The 16,461-nt window shown below is 31.1% G+C and overlaps 1 protein-coding gene across 6 annotated transcripts in view; it reads right to left on the minus strand.

Annotated features, from left to right (window-relative positions):
- LOC143223193 (uncharacterized) overlaps positions 1-16,461 on the minus strand; it is a 66,781-nt gene that overhangs the window by 21,128 nt on the left and 29,192 nt on the right. For all 6 annotated transcript variants that reach the window (XM_076450787.1, XM_076450788.1, XM_076450790.1 and 3 more), the window contains 3 exons: positions 12,627-12,825; positions 7,182-7,566; positions 1,404-1,571 (listed from right to left, as the gene is read on the minus strand). In XM_076450787.1, coding sequence (XP_076306902.1) covers positions 1,404-1,571; positions 7,182-7,566; positions 12,627-12,825 — 752 coding nt within the window. The remainder of the gene's footprint in view (positions 1-1,403; positions 1,572-7,181; positions 7,567-12,626; positions 12,826-16,461) is intronic.

Consider the following 16,461-nt stretch of genomic DNA (forward strand, 5'->3'; position numbering starts at 1 on the left):
AAAAACATAAAAGAGTAAATAATAGTTGGGTAGGATCAGTACGTAGTCCATCAGATCTTTTCCCATGCCAAAGTGATCCATGGGCAAAATAATTTCAAAACCATTGCCTTCCTTTCTACATACACTTGTTAGTTTTATCAATTATAATAATAAGTAAAACAATTTACCTTCTTTTGAATTTGCTTGAAGTTTTATAAACATATTGAAATAATTATCATTTATTTTAAAACTAAATATGATTGAAAAAATTATGAATACTTAATTAACACAAGATAATTTCAGAATCTTGAAAACAGGTTTTACACAAATTAAACATTTTTAGGAAGTTTCACAACTAATTTTGCTAGTGGAACTGCTAACCTTAACAACAAAACCATCCTCTTTGCCAATCAGACGGAATTTATGTCCAAAAAGGTTTATATCTATTGAATACAAACCAAAACAACTTGGAGAAAAAATATATACCATTAAAAATCCATTAAATGTGAACAAAATGGGCATATTTTTACAGTTATCCAACTTAAAACTGGGGAAAATAATTTTTCTCGTAACTTTTTAAGCTGACATTGAAAAGATATTAGAAACTTAATTAATTTATGCTTTTGTTTTCTATAGCAATTCTGAAAAATAGTAAGTAAAGGTTAAACAATCCAAAATGGGTTTTGTTTGTATTATACACAACATCACATAATAAAATAACTATGTTTTGCACACTATGGATATTAAAATCCAAATTTTTACCTTATGACTGTGAGATTACTACTGATCTAGACTCGCATTTGTTTGACTGCATGTAACTGAGTAGCTATCCAAATAAAAACCCTATTAATGAAATTCAAAAACTAAAAACAATCCTTCAAATATAAACTTAAACTTTAACAAACCTACAATTACTTGTTTGGAGTTGTGTGTTTTTCCCACTTTGGTGAAATACAGAACAGATTGAATTAAAATGACACCTGTGTAACACGCACATTCTAAGGGTGGACAATATTGGCTTTTCCTGCTTTGCTTCTTGAACTTCACAAAATTTCAATCTGAATTCTTAACTGAAATAGGTCTCAACATAAAATACAGAAGCACTCTATAACAAAAATATTACATTACATAGTTTTTAAAGCAAAATCATCTGAAAAACTAGAAACTGGTTTAATTTGATCAACAGCTTGTAAATTGATTAATTACTTTGCCTTCACATTTTTGAAACGATAAGACTAAATAAGTTTTACCTTAAAATATATTCAAATACTGATTCTTAAAAGGATATTCTATTCGATATTAAAACTACAGTATATGTAATGCAATATTTGGCAACACGTAAATGTTATTCACTACAGCCATTACATTACCAAAAAAAAAATGTAATACTGAATTCAGCCATTATTATAATATATTATAATTACCTGGAAAAGGAGGCCCTATTACATCAACATTGGTTGCTTGAGATGACTGTTGTAATGGAGGGGTCATGTAAGGAATCTCAACTGAAGGTATTTGACCAGCAACAGCTTGACTTGCTACAGGGGAATTCCTGTTCCCTTCTTCATTGGTATCCAATGGCAAATATAAGCCTAAAGAAATCACCATGAGAAAAGATGGTGTCACAAATTTTTCTCCTTTTGTTAAATGATACTATAACTCAAAGTGTGGGAAAACAAACATCAAAATATGTATTACAATCAGTGCTTGATAGATGGCACTGAAAATGTTTGTGCTGAACTTTAACCTTCATTTTATTAACTTATAAGTAAAAACTATCAAAAAATGCAAAAAAAACCTTCCTTTTTTTTTACCTGATGCAGAAGGGTTTAGTGGTAAAATATTTTGAGTAGAATTCAAAACCTGTGGTACTTCCAGTGACTTATGGTAAATCTTAAGACATATATCATTAAAAACTGGGTACTGATACCTGTGGTGCATACAGCACTGACAGCTCATAGTTAACAACAGAAAACAAAACCTGAGTAAATGCAATAGACTGGTTTCCTGAGAGAACTGAGTAAAGGTGATCATCCTCAAGGAGGCTCAACTAAAATAAGGCATTATTTTTAGCAGGGTTCCTCCTTGGCCTGAACATTTCAAGTTTTATATATATAAATGGCAGTTTGAAAGTTATAGCAAAAGTTGAGAAGCCATGCACATTTTCAGATTTCGTTATAGATGATGGTGTAATAGGTCAGCAAGGTCAGAATGCAATGCATTGTGCCACATGTTTAGTGGAATATTCTCAGAGAAAGATATTCATAATAACTAAAGACCAGACATCATCCTGAGATTAAAGCCCCCTTTATTATAATATGAAAAGGCTAACCTAGACACAAGTTTCATTCTTGTTATTGGGCACCCAGGGAGAATAAGAAATCTATGTGACCTCAAGAATAGGATTGGCAAATCTACATCAGACCTAATGAAATGTAAGGTAACCTCTGCCATGGTAGGAGCTATAAGATATCATACAGAGAATGAGAATCTTATTTGAAATACTCTTTCATGGAGTTCCAAGATTTTGTAAATGAAAATGTAGAAGTACATACAACATGCAAAAGCCCTGACTGGACGAGTATGCACAAAGATCATCATACTATAATGAAAACAGTAGTTTCTTATTTTTTTCTATGTTTATGTATATTAAATTATTTCTCAACCACTAACACCCCTGGAATCACAGCAAGAGGTAAAACAAATCTTGAAGTTGAAGAGCCAGCAATATTACCTAAATAAAATTTCAAGAACACATTTGGATTTGTCTGCATCCCAGCTACATGAGATCCTTAACATGGTAATAGTAAAGAGACACCAAAGGCTTTGCAAACTGATAAAATTGGTGAGATATAACACAGAATTCTCTTTTGAAGTGTTTAAGGACAGCACAGTCAACAAGTCCAGTAAACTGTAAGAAGATCCAAAAAGCATGATTCATTGTATAAAATAAACAACTTTTTTCTCATTCTTCCTGGAGGAATCAGTACAAGCGAGATAAGAACATCCTTCAGAATGAGAATCAGGATCACCTTCTCTTGCAGCTCAAGTTTTAAGTATGAAGACTTGCTATATTTCAAGAAAACTATGTATGTGAAGCATTTAAGGGCATAGATATCAGAACATTTTCTCCCAAAGGTGGTAAGAAATTAAAGAAAATATGTTTTGATGGCCTAATTACAGAGTAAGTCTCTAAAAATACAATGAGGAAGAAGCCAGAAAACAAGAAACTAAACCCACGTATAATTTTGGGCAGTGTCTAGGAAATTAGGGCTATTTAACATAAAGTGCTCAGAAGAGGTCCTTTAATAAGACAGCCACAAGGACAAAAGAAAATGATGGATTCTGAAAGTGGTAAAGTAGCTCTGAGTCTCCACCTTGCCCAAACCCATTGGGTAGTCACTGATATTATTGGCAATGAAGGATGCTTCATTAAGGAAGGTGAAAAGAATAAGGAACAAGTAAGGACAAGGAAGATGAGGAACAGGAAATGAAAATTGGAGGCATATGAGACTCTGAATTAAACAAACAGGCTACAATATTACTCAGGATGGACTGTTGGTGGACTGATGTCACCCAAAGTTTGATAGTTTCAGAACTTTATCAAAGGTCTAATGTCTCAGAAATGGTGCAATACATATATCCCTGAGATATGTCAAGAGTAAAGAGATTCAAGCCAATGTGGCATTACAACCTAAAATGCCCCAACAACAAAGAAGATATGTATGCAATACCAGATATGATGACAATATATGAGCTAAAATGAAGGGGAGAAGGGCATGTGTATCTACAGAAAATACTTCAGGATTTCTGTGGACAGCCTCAGATAGGAGGTGTATGAAAGAAAAATACTGTAAGAGGTTGGTAAGGGTAAGACACAGAGAAGAATATTAGGGATCGAAAGAGTGACATTTAAATGAAGAGCCATCTCTCAAGTATGTAACAAGGAACCTAACAATAGCTGGTATAAAAATGGATAGTCCACATGATGGTAAGAAAGGTCAAACTGAATAGAAGTCCTGTGGGAGGGTTTGGCAGGCTAATCCTTTCACCTAATTGCGAAGCAAACTGATCAGCATGTACTCAGATATCAAGGGAGGGGGGGAAAACAAAAAAGAGATGGAAAAATTGTTCATGCAATAAGGAAGAATAAGGTGAATAAGTGAAAGTGATAGAAATCACATACTTGAGATACAAAATCCATAAAAAACAAATTAGGCCTAGAAAACTCCTTGGGTTGGGAATGGGAGGAACAGCAAACTTTGGAAGTGGAAAAAGACAACCAAATTTCTCATCACCATGCACAGGTTCAGCCAGTTCTCATTATATAAAAACAGGTAAATTCACTACCAGTCCATCTGCATCTGAGACCTGAGATAAAATGCTGGACATTGGTGTAAATCCTGAAGTAGCAATATTAACTTTGGAGTTTATTAAAAAGAAAAGGTTCACCAAAATAGAATTCAGAAATAAATTGACTAGAATTAACTTAGAGAGGAATTGGGTTGAATGAAAGCAAATTAAGTAAAACATTACCACTTGATAAAAAAACAAAGTCAAATATGAAGCATTAACTATACAAAACAGCATGTCTGACATCAAACACTTCCAAATGAGAAGAGGGAGTCATATACATCATGTGAGCATGTTATACTCTTATTGGTGAGAATGTGATACACAATGATTGGCATGAAAGACATGATGAAATCTTGTAATTCTAATACAGTGAAACAGAAAGCTGTTGGCATGCATAAAGAAAACGTTTGTATATAAAGAGTAGAACTAATCAGGAAGAGTTAATCTTGTGAGCTAAGAACTGAAGACTCATAAATGATGTGAGAAACAGTTATGCCACATGACAACAGTGACAATGAAAACCAAAGACCCATTAGAGGCATTGCATGTAAGCCATTAGTTCCAAAGGCTTTGAATGCTATAGAAGGTGGTTGAAGTGTTCCTTCAACTACTTTTATCTGATATCTCAGATGTGCCAAATATCATGTTGGTACTAAATAGAATTTGTAGATAATCTCATAAATGTAGAATGAGTGGAATAATAAGTCAAAATAAGCTAACAGTCTATGAAGAAATGAAAGTAAATATTGAATGAATGAAGAAGACCAGCAGATTGTTTCATTTCTTGAAAGGAAATATAAGGAGCCAAGGCTATGTCAAAAAGGTTATAAACTTATAAACAATCTTCTGAAGGTAACAACAAAGAAAATAACTTGAGTTTATAATGAAGTTAACAGTATGACTGTCAAAAAATCTGATGATTTAAGCTTACACAGCTATTGACAGCATGAATAATCTCAAAAAAAGAAAATGTTTTTAATATTTCAGAGATACATCTGTGATTTGATACGAATCTAAAAGTTAATAGCAACATAATCAAATGACAAGAACAGCATTAATTGTTTTCAGTGTAAAAAATCATGTATTTGTTTCTATTTTTGTTTAGCCAATTTTGCTTATCAATTAAACATATGACTTACAGATTTTTAAGTGAATTAAACTTTCTACTACTGCATGTACAAATATAAACAGAATTACAGTTTTATTAATGCAAGTTTTAACTATTTTCTGTTAAATTCTTATATAAGTTATACAATAAATAAAGTGGAATCTGTCATATTCCAGAGTAATCAAGAATAAACAATGTAAAGTCCTTAAATGTGTTTTCTCCAATAAATAAAGACATTTGTATGTAAAAAATATGTAAAAAACTTTGATAAAGTTATAAACTATTTACTTTAATAACCTACAGAACCAGAAACAAGAAAAGAGTGTTAATGGAGAGCATTGTGAGATTAAGTTAATGCTAAAACAGACAAAGATAATTTGGAACCTGAGTATTCACAGCAAATTGGTTGAAATTTTAAGCCTATACTGTATCAAACTCAACACCAATGATTTAACTGGAATGAATATTTAAATGTTAAATTTTTTGAAATATTCCTTTCTATACATATCTTTAAAAATAAAACAAAAAACTCTTTAATTTTCAGTGTGTGGATATAGAGCATTCAGCCAAATATTTTAAACTTGACAGCTATTAAACAACTAACAATCAATATAGTAAATATGGATCAAACAAGTAAACATTATTTCAGTAAATGAGACAGTGGAAATTTAAAAAGAAAGGTTTTTAAACACTGTAAACAAAGTTTTAAAAATTAGAAAGAAAAAATAGCTTACACAAAAATAAATCTAAAAGCACAGATAATTTTATAAAAACCCTAACAGTTTTTCTTATCTATACATTAATTAGTGATGGGTCAATGCCACCAAGTGAGAAATGTTAAACAATACACATCACCAAAAATTTAACAAAAGCTATCTATCAAAAGCTTACACCATCTAATATTTCACTTTTGAAGAAAAGGTAAAAAAAAAAATTAACATAAAAGTCAATAATCCTTCATTATTTAAACTTTTTAACAAATTCTTGAAAATAAAAGTCAAGCTTTAGATATGAGCTTCACTTTCTAACCATTCTAAAGTTTTATATAGAAGTTTTATAAATTATGTAGATAAACCTTATGTAACTTTTGATCATTATTTCACATGTCCTTCAAAATTTCCATAAAACTCTGAAGAATATTTGATAAATACTGGATATAATCACTGATTTATAATATTCAACAAGAGCATTTCAAATATTTTACAAAGATACCAACTCTTCTAATTTAACTTTATAATTAATTTCAACATTTATGATTAGTATTTGACTACACAAAAAATGGCAAATAAACCAAAAACACAAGAGGTACATATCTATTCTTGAAAAAAACATATTCATAATTAGTGATGTCGAGAAAACCCACTTTTAGAGAAAAATATATGTAAAAACGGCTTGTTTGGGTTGAGAAAATTTTTTACGTAGAGGAGTGAACAATGTTTCGACCTTCTTCGGTCATCGTCAGGTTCACAAAGAACCTCTCTCTCTTTCTTTGTGAACCTGATGATGACCGAAGAAGGTCGAAACGTTGTTCACTCCTCTACGTAAAAATTTTCTCAACCCAAACGAGCCGTTTTTACATATATATTCATAATTGATTATATTTTATGATCAGAAAAATAAAAATTTACTATTATATTACTAAACTCTTTCAAACTTGCAATGAAATATTAAAGATCAATAACAAATGAACTCATTATTAAATGTATGTGTAAAGAAATCCAACAAAAAACAAACAAACCAGAAACTTGGGATGTAAAAAAGTTCTCTAAATCAGTTGTTTCTCCACTGGGTTGTTCTGATGCAGATGGTGGTTGATATGAGCTGAAAGTAGGAAAGTAAGACTGTGCAGGTACTTTTACAGAAATCTGTCGTTTTGGTGAATGTGTAGCTTCTGGAATATCATTAAAATCATCATCATCTATGTGTCCTGGAAGAAGTGAGTGTTGAACAGGCTGAGTTTTAATAAACGTATTGTGAGTATGAGAAAGGTTGTTTATACATGATTCTGATTTATTTAAAGCTTCAACTAAATTTGAAGGTTGGAAAACCTCTAATAAGGTGGTTACAACACTGGCTGGAGTCGTGGGTGTGGAGTGAGGTCCACCATCACAGACAGCTGGAACCTATGAAAGTAAAATGTTTCATTATAAGTAAATGTATTATGTAATTGAATTACTTCACATTGTAATTTTTTTTGAACCATTTAATAAAAAACAAAGAAATTGTAAACCAAAAATATCTTCACTCAAAGTAATTAACTAGCTACAAAATACAGTACTGTCTATAGCTCAGCCTTTTTAATACATACTCCAAAATGTTTATTACATTTTAGAAGCACATGTGCATTAATTTAATACTTCACCTGTATGGCTTGTTTTACTACCTTTAACAAAATTACTGGATGGAAAGAGATCCTTCTATAAATGTATATTAAGATGGCTGGTATGGGTATTAAAACTTTTATTAAAATAAAGTAAGGAACAACATTTTGACCTTCTTAGATCATCTTCAGGTTAACAAAGAAGATGACCAAAAAAGATCAAAACACTGTTCTCTATTTTACTTTAATAAAAGTTTTAATACTCATATTAGCTATCATGAGATACATTTTTACTTCAAGTGGGTTTTTCGTCATCACAAAGATTCTTATATAAATCATGTAGCTTGTGCAAACAGAATATGTTATTCCTATATGTGATATGTATTTAAATTCACAGCTATAAAATTTCCAAACGGTTTCACTGTGATATGTTTACTCCAGAAGAAAATTAAAAATGCTCCCTCTGTTGTTGATTTATATGTCTTCTTACATTCTTTTATCAAACTGTATATTTTATCCTCATTTGAAAAAAAACATTATACATAATTACACTATGTGTACAATAACTGGTATACAATATAAATAACTGATTTTACCATTCCAAAATCATAAGCAAGCCAATTTTTAAATTTGTTGATTAAAAGGTTTAATTGAAGCCTGTTTTATATTCATTTATATATATATATATATATATATGTTTAACATTACTTTTTGGGGATATTTCAAAATGTTTTTAAAGCTGGTATGATCTCATGTAGTTTTATGTAAACAGTGTAATACAGCCAAATAATGTTTGATAATGTCTTGTGTAGAATAATTAAGCAAACCTCATCATGTTCCATGAAAATCTTTTTTTTTTCTACAATACTACAACATTCTAATATAAACAAAGTATAAAATAATAGTACAAGTTTTAAACAAATCATAACTGTAACTGTACTAGTTGTTCATAACTATCTTTTCTAACAACATACCACAAGTGAATCTTTTATCACTTTGTTCCAATCTATATGCAAATATCTTCTGAATTGGAAGCCATACTGTCTTAAATATTTGAAAAGAATGAAAAAATAAATTTTATTACATGTTTATATCACTAGCATATGACTTCTCAAAACTGAATAATATGCAAATATACCACACCAAGACTACCCAAGGGTGAGAAATAATAATTGACCCCAAAATGAAAAAAAACATTATAGTTTTCTTCCTAGGAGGCTGGGAATACTGTACTGACACAATACATATTTCAGAAAGTTCACAACTTCATTGGAGAATGCTGATATTAACTGAAAATTAAAATCTGCAATTTACAAGAAAATTATGTGAAAAATAAAATATAATATTCACTTAATATTTAGTTAGGAGCCTACTGATCTAAAGAATTAATTAAAAATACAGTAACAGCAAATTTTCCAGCAGACAGGTTCTAATTTTAATGATTATAACGTTTTGACTCACAATATATGGTTGTCTTCAGGTAAAAGTCATACTGAAAACTTACACTAGATGTAAGTTTTACTTTATAATAACACAATATTACAGCTTGAAACTTTATAATTGTTAAAAAAGAACTCAGCTACTGTAAATATTACTGTTTGATTAAATTTTAACTGTGAAGTTCTGTTTTAAATTTGTGAAAAAGTGAATACAAATTTATTTCCTGTAATTGTTTTAATTCAGTTTTTTTATATCAATCTTGAGAGAGTCAAAGGTTTGTTGTTAAGTACATAGTTACACAATAGATAGCTTTGCCCATCCTAGATACCAAAACCCAACTTTTAGGATCTTAAACCCTCAGAATTACTACTGAGCAACTGAGAGTGACAGAGTTAATACTTTTGAATGGCATTGGTCCATATTCTATTTCTGTGAAGCTATAATCCTGAATTATGAAATTTAGCAAGTTTTTGGTGAACATTATAAATTTGTTGTATATAAAAGAGCAGAATTTACTAAATAAAGGTATTTTCACTAAAGAATTGTCTGTAAAACTCGTGAAACCATTACTGAGATAGTCTAAATGCAAGATGATTTTCATAATAAAAATACTTCTTCCTACAGTTTTCAAATTGCATTTGCATAACCCATAGAACCTTATAAGTGAAGATAAAAATTTGTACACCTTTATATTTTGTGTCTCATTTTCTCTATGCTAACACTAATCACAGCAACATCATCAATATACAAAGAAAATACCTGAAAACTACAAAATAAAATCAATAACACTTTTTTATAGAATGACTGCACATTTTAACAAGCAATTACAACTACTTATCATAACACCCTTAGTTATCTAACCTTTCTACATTTGCTTTCTTTTAATTCTACTTCCTTATAGTGTACTTTAGACTATATATATGCATGTGACAGGCAATTAACTACAATTGGAGAACTGAATGAAAAGAATCAATAAAGTTACAATTACTTGTGCAGAAACTTTTTATTTAGTTTTTTTTCATTTACATTTATTATCTTGCCTGATGTGTTTTACTAATTTTTGTATTTCAGTTACTTTTGTTAAAAAAGTATACATAACAATAAAAAATATATACATAATGAATAAAAAGTTTGGCCTTACATTACAGTTGGGACTATTTCAGTAACTTGTACTTCAGGACATAGACTTAGCTATTATTTAGCATTAGTTTTTTCATACTATGTTTGTTTTCCACAAAATTATTAATGTTCTTTTCACATTTATATTTTATAACACAAGAAATATATCAGTCACTAGAACATAATATCCCAAAACTACTACAATTTAAATTTTTTAAGGTAAGACAAAAATAGCTAAAATTTTTAATAGCTGTTTGAAGCATAAAAACAATCACAAACAATGAAACTGAAGAAATATTTACAGGAATATAATGAATCTTATTAAGAAGAAATTGTATCAGACACAATTAATGACAGTTTTTGAAAGAATGATGTGGAAGAGGTGTGATATGTGGGATTGACTTTTTCTTTTAGTATCTCAGTAAAGCAATAAGAAACATGGCTCTAAGTTTATAATTTTGGCTTTTCTATACCTATAGTGTGTACTTCTAATTAGTTGGACACTTAAGAATCATACAAGGGTAGAAAAAATCATGACACAAGAGAAGTGAAATTTGAGAATTTGTTCAATATTTTCTTTTGATTGTTTGTTTGTTTTGTTTTTGAATTTCACACAAAGTTATTCAAGGACTGTCTGTGCTAGTTATCCCTAATTTAGCAGTGTAAGGCTAGAGGGAAGACAGCTTGTCATCACCACTCACTGCTAACTGTTGAGCTACTCTTTTACCAAAGAATAGTGGATTGACCATCACATTATAATGCCCCCAGGCTGAAAGGGTGAGCATGTTTGGTGCAACAGGGATTCAAATTCATGGCCCTCAGATTATGAGTCAAACACCTTAATGCACCTGGCCATGCCATGCCATTTTCTTTTGAAGTAAATAAAACTAGAAAACATTAAAATACAGTACATTACAAAATACATTTTAATGACAAATTTATTAACATATACTGATTGTAAAACTACTTAATTAAATATTAAAAATACTTCTGTAAAAAGTTATGAATGTACACATTGATCCTGTAGTGAACATAGGATTACAGGATAAAAAAAATATCTTAAATTTAGTAACAATACAAATAAGCCAGAAATAACTTAGCAGTGAAAGACTAGAGGGAAAGAGCTAGTTATCATTACCCACTGCCCACTCTTGGACTACTCTTTTAACAATGAATAGTAGGATTGACTGTCACATTATAATGTTTCACAGTTAAAGAGAGATTGTGAATCAAGTTCCCTAACCATCTTGCCATGCCAAGCCCATCACAAATGTTAAACCTAATTTACGACTCTATATACGATTTAATTCCACACATTTGAATGAGTTTGTGGTTAAAACTCTTAGATGTTTCCTATGATTTAGCAAGGTTTCTCATACAACACTATAACATACAAGATATTTATTCTAATTTATTAGCCTAAATTTTAAAAATCAGTTAAATGGATAGGGGTTGAGTTTAATTATTTTCACAATTTGTTATTAAAAAGTATATATATGCAATATCTTAGGATTTATCTGTGATTATTCAATGTTATAAGTTTTACAAACTAAAAACAGTAATCATGGATCATTGCACAGAAAAATTATCCACTCTTGGATAAACAATAAAACTTGGTATTGTATTATAATCAGAGATATGTAACTAACAGCATCCTGGCCAAATACCAATTAACTGGATAGACTACCATGACAGTTTACAGATATTAATTAGTGCTGATGTTTAATTAAACAGTGCCATTATTAGTGAAACTTGATATACTGTAAAACTAAAATATTCACAACTCCACTATCCAACAAACATTTAATTATTACTTACAAATTTTGTGCAGTTTGTCTTTACCAGTCTGGTATAGAATAATACTTATGTGGTGAGATGAATGAAGAATAAATGTTTTAAATTATGCAATTTTCATTACTAAGCATTATGAGATCTTAAATACTTAAAGCAAAATAAATCAGATGTGAAAAATACTTTATGTTATCAATCTTAAAAAATTTACCCTTTCACCAATTCTGCTGTTGGAAACCTCTAGTCATCATGACAATAATATTGCATGGATTTACCCCTATATATCTATAAATAACTGAAAAGAAACATTAAATGTAAAATCCATAAAATCCAAACACTGATGATGGGTCTATTTAAGACTTTTCCAATGTTTTAATTATACTTACTTTTTAGTTCATTAAAAGAACCTTTAAAGTGTGCTGTAGTTACTATTGTTGTTTAAACTAAATCTCATTTTATTGGTTGTTTTTACTAATAAAAATTATAAAAGAAGTCTTTAAACAATTTCCTTACTGAAACAGTTACTTCATTCACGGCATATGGTTTCGTAGCTTTATCTTGATTTATTGGTTTGTTAGGAATTGCTATTCCCTTGGCAATAGAGGCATAGCACTCAGAACTGTTGTCAGGTACAGAGTCTGAGTTTGAGTCAGTTGTTGAATTGTGAACTGTGGCTGGCAGTGGGATATCAGGCAATTCACGATCCTTGGTGCTATAACCAGAAGTTACAAAATAATCTATTTCATAATTAAGAAACTTAACATCTTCCTAAATTGAAAGTGTATTTTTGATAGGTACTTACCTCCTTTTACACACTAGTTAATCATGTTCAGTGCTGCCTTCTATATGTGAAAATGTTTTTGCTCACCACTAACCTTGAAACTCCCACCTACCCTATGTTCAAAGCAGTTCTACTGTGTCTTCACATGCAAATTAACATGAAGCAACACTCCATAATAGGAGCCCAACACACTCGCCCTATGTAGGTTACTATCTCTATACTGTTCACCCAAATCTTCACTTTGAGATTAGGTACAAAAGTGCTGGAAATGGGAATGAAGGGTGGGAAGTATGAGAAGAAGTAAGTACCTATCAGATATACATATCCAGTTTAGGAAAATGTTAGCTTTTGATATGGTATCTTATCCCTTCTTATTTAACAGCTTGAATCTCACAATGAAAGGGTGGAGGAACTAGTGCAAAAGATACCTTAAAGAGCACCCTATGGAAAGTGTTCAAAGAATGACCAAGTAGCATGACCTCTCTTTAGAGACAAACACACAATCCATGAAATGACAGGATGTAGGGTTCCCAATAAATTATTGAAATGGTGGGTGAAAAAAACAAACAGGTGTGTTCCATGGTGAAGAATGGCTAGGGTGCATCAGTCTGTACTCAATGAGTCAACTCCAGTCCAAATCTAGGTGGCACTGGGTAGTTATCTTCACTTCAAGTGTATGAGATGAAAAGGAGAAAGTTCCATTCAATCTGGCTAGATGGGGTACATAAGTGTAAATTCTTAACCAATACCAGCCACTCAGGAATCTCATATCTGAGTTATAGTAGGCAGGGAAATGCTTATGTAGTGGTTCACATTTAAAACCCAATCTGCCCAATGTGACAGGCAATTAACCACAGATCCATGCACAAACAGGAATAACAATTAATGACCTGTTAGTCAGTCCAGCTCCTTGCAATACTGAACTCCCAAGCCTCAGCTTTATGGAGGAGATATGCTGGGGGTACTCTGACTAATTAGTACAACAAATGAATGAGAATTTATGTTGGTTAGTCTAGTCCTAACCTAAAAACGTATTTTCCAGGAACCAATATTCAGGCATATACTAGCAGTTTTGTGGAACACATCATCTCAACAGTGTGCATTATAGGCCTAGATAAGTATATACTGAAGAGTCAAGCAGCCCCTTTTATTTTCTGGTAGAGCATCTCAGCTAACTACTTGCATGGTCCAGCTCCTTGCAACATCGACCTCCAGGAGTTGACCAATGAGAGGTGGTGCATATATGTATACACACACACACACACACACACAGACAAATACATGTACACTTTTTGCATGATAGGCTGTACAGTGTGAATTTTGTGGCTAATATCCAAAAGCATATCTGGACAGGTACTAGTCGCCACTGAGAAACATATACTACCTATAAGAGACATGACCCCATAGGATATAGTGAAAAGCAAACTTACTAATACACATATGAACTGTCACATAGAGAATGTAGCAGGTGGAATGAATGCAATAATCAGATGAATAAAAAACAGTACATGATGTAGATAGTTGGAGATGAATGTGTTAGAAGTAATCCACATGTTAGACAAGATGATCTCCTTCAAAGCAGGACATAGATGAGCAACCAGTGAAAAAGTATAATTTCAAATCTGGTGAGATGACATCTGGAAGAAAAGTTGAGAACTGGGAGAAAAGGATATATATACCAACAGAAAAAGTTGATGAATTCAAACATTAAGTGCAGACAGAGAAATGTCTTATTGAGAGGATGGGTTCCAAGGAATGAATAATCTAGAACAAGAACCACAGAAAGAAGCCATGCAAGAGATACAATAATAGAGCATAAATTGAACATATGAATTTATTCAGATCTACAAAAGAGTATATCAAGGAAAAAAAGAAGAAAGGGTAATTGTAAAAAAGAAGAGTTGTCCTCACAAGCTGCAACCCAGATAAAGGAGAAAATAGGTATGGTGGTAAAGAGTATGTAAAACAACAATGACAAGTGTCTTCAACCTCTGATGACCTCAGACCAAAAGGAGTAGGAAAGAAGACTTAACACTTTTGCAATGGGCTGAGTATAATATATATGAGTTCATATATACATATGCACATGTTAAGTATTTATATTATAACTTTTGATGGAATACTTGTATTTTCACAAAACTTGGTAGATGTTTAGTAATGATTACAAGTTTTTGTACATAAGAAATAAGATTTTTTAATGAAGAATTTTTACTAAATATTAGTTTGGGAAAATATCACATCTATTTTGATACTAGTCTCAGTGTGAAGTGATTTCATGTTATGATTAAAAAATAATTCTTTGTCCCTAAGACCTCTTAAGTACATTTTAAATGTTTGTTTTCATGAAGATCTTATACTTATCTGTCATTTTCTCTATCCTAACTATATGGGGTCTATAAATTAGCTGGCCTCATAGCCATGATTAAAAAAATTAGGAAATAAATCATGCTTTTTTCATGTTAGAATTACTAGAAATTATAACATGAAAATACAAATGTTTAGTCTAAGTAGCTTAAGTCTCATAATGTACGTTATTTATACATATTTATTATGCTTACCTCCAAGTCGTGTCTGGATAACATTGTATAACCTGCACTGACATTGTATATGTGCACTTGCATTACTGTATCCAACAGTGTAAAAAAATTGATCTTTAGTGTTTACAAAATGACTCTTACCTGTGATTTAGTGGACTTGTATTTTGTAATAAACAGTTACATTTCAGTTATTATACATTATATATGTATTTATATTATTACTATTTAAAATAAGTTTTAAAGTTATTTTTCTTAAAATATAGAACAGTAAATACAGGAGTAAAGCAAACAATTGTCTCTTCCAGCTACAACCTCTGAACTCAGCTATTGCTGGACATAGGTTGATAAGCCTTTAGAAATTTTACACATGGAGAATATGCAACAAAATACTTTTTTAACTTTTAAATATGCAGTTGAATAACCAAAATGTCATAAATTATTTTATATCAATACTACAGAATTCTCCTGTAATTTATCAAGCTTAGTAACTAAGCTGTATTTAGGTCTAAAAAAAATGAAACTTTGAGCAGACTAAAAACACAACTTACCTTCTTGAAATTTTGGTTGTTAAAGAATGTAGTAGCCTTTTGACAGATTCAAATGGTTGAGAAAACCATTAGGGAGATATTCTAAGTTGTCGATTGATTATTCACATGCCATATATTGAAGTAAGTGTATATAAAGAACTGTTTACAAAAATGGAAAGAGGTGAATGGGGCCATTGGGTTTGATTCAGTACATAAGCCATATCTCAGTGGATGATCAGTGAGTAGGAATATAGGTACAAGTTGGTCCAGTGCAGATGGAGAACATCAACAACCAATGGGGATGTACTGGGGACAAGAATAGAGTAATTTGGTGGTGCAATGTGTGGTAAAAGCACCCATACGAGGAGTACCTCATGTGTAAAACCAGCAGAAAAACTGAAGAACTAGGGAATTCTCTGTGAGGAGGGCATGTTTGGACAAAAAATGATTATCCATAAACAGACTAAATCCACCCAGAACAGGATATGTAACGAGGCATGTGT

The sequence above is a fragment of the Tachypleus tridentatus genome, chromosome 8 (genome assembly GCF_004210375.1).
Source record: "Tachypleus tridentatus isolate NWPU-2018 chromosome 8, ASM421037v1, whole genome shotgun sequence".
In the NCBI taxonomy this organism is placed as follows: Eukaryota; Metazoa; Arthropoda; class Merostomata; order Xiphosura; family Limulidae; genus Tachypleus; species Tachypleus tridentatus.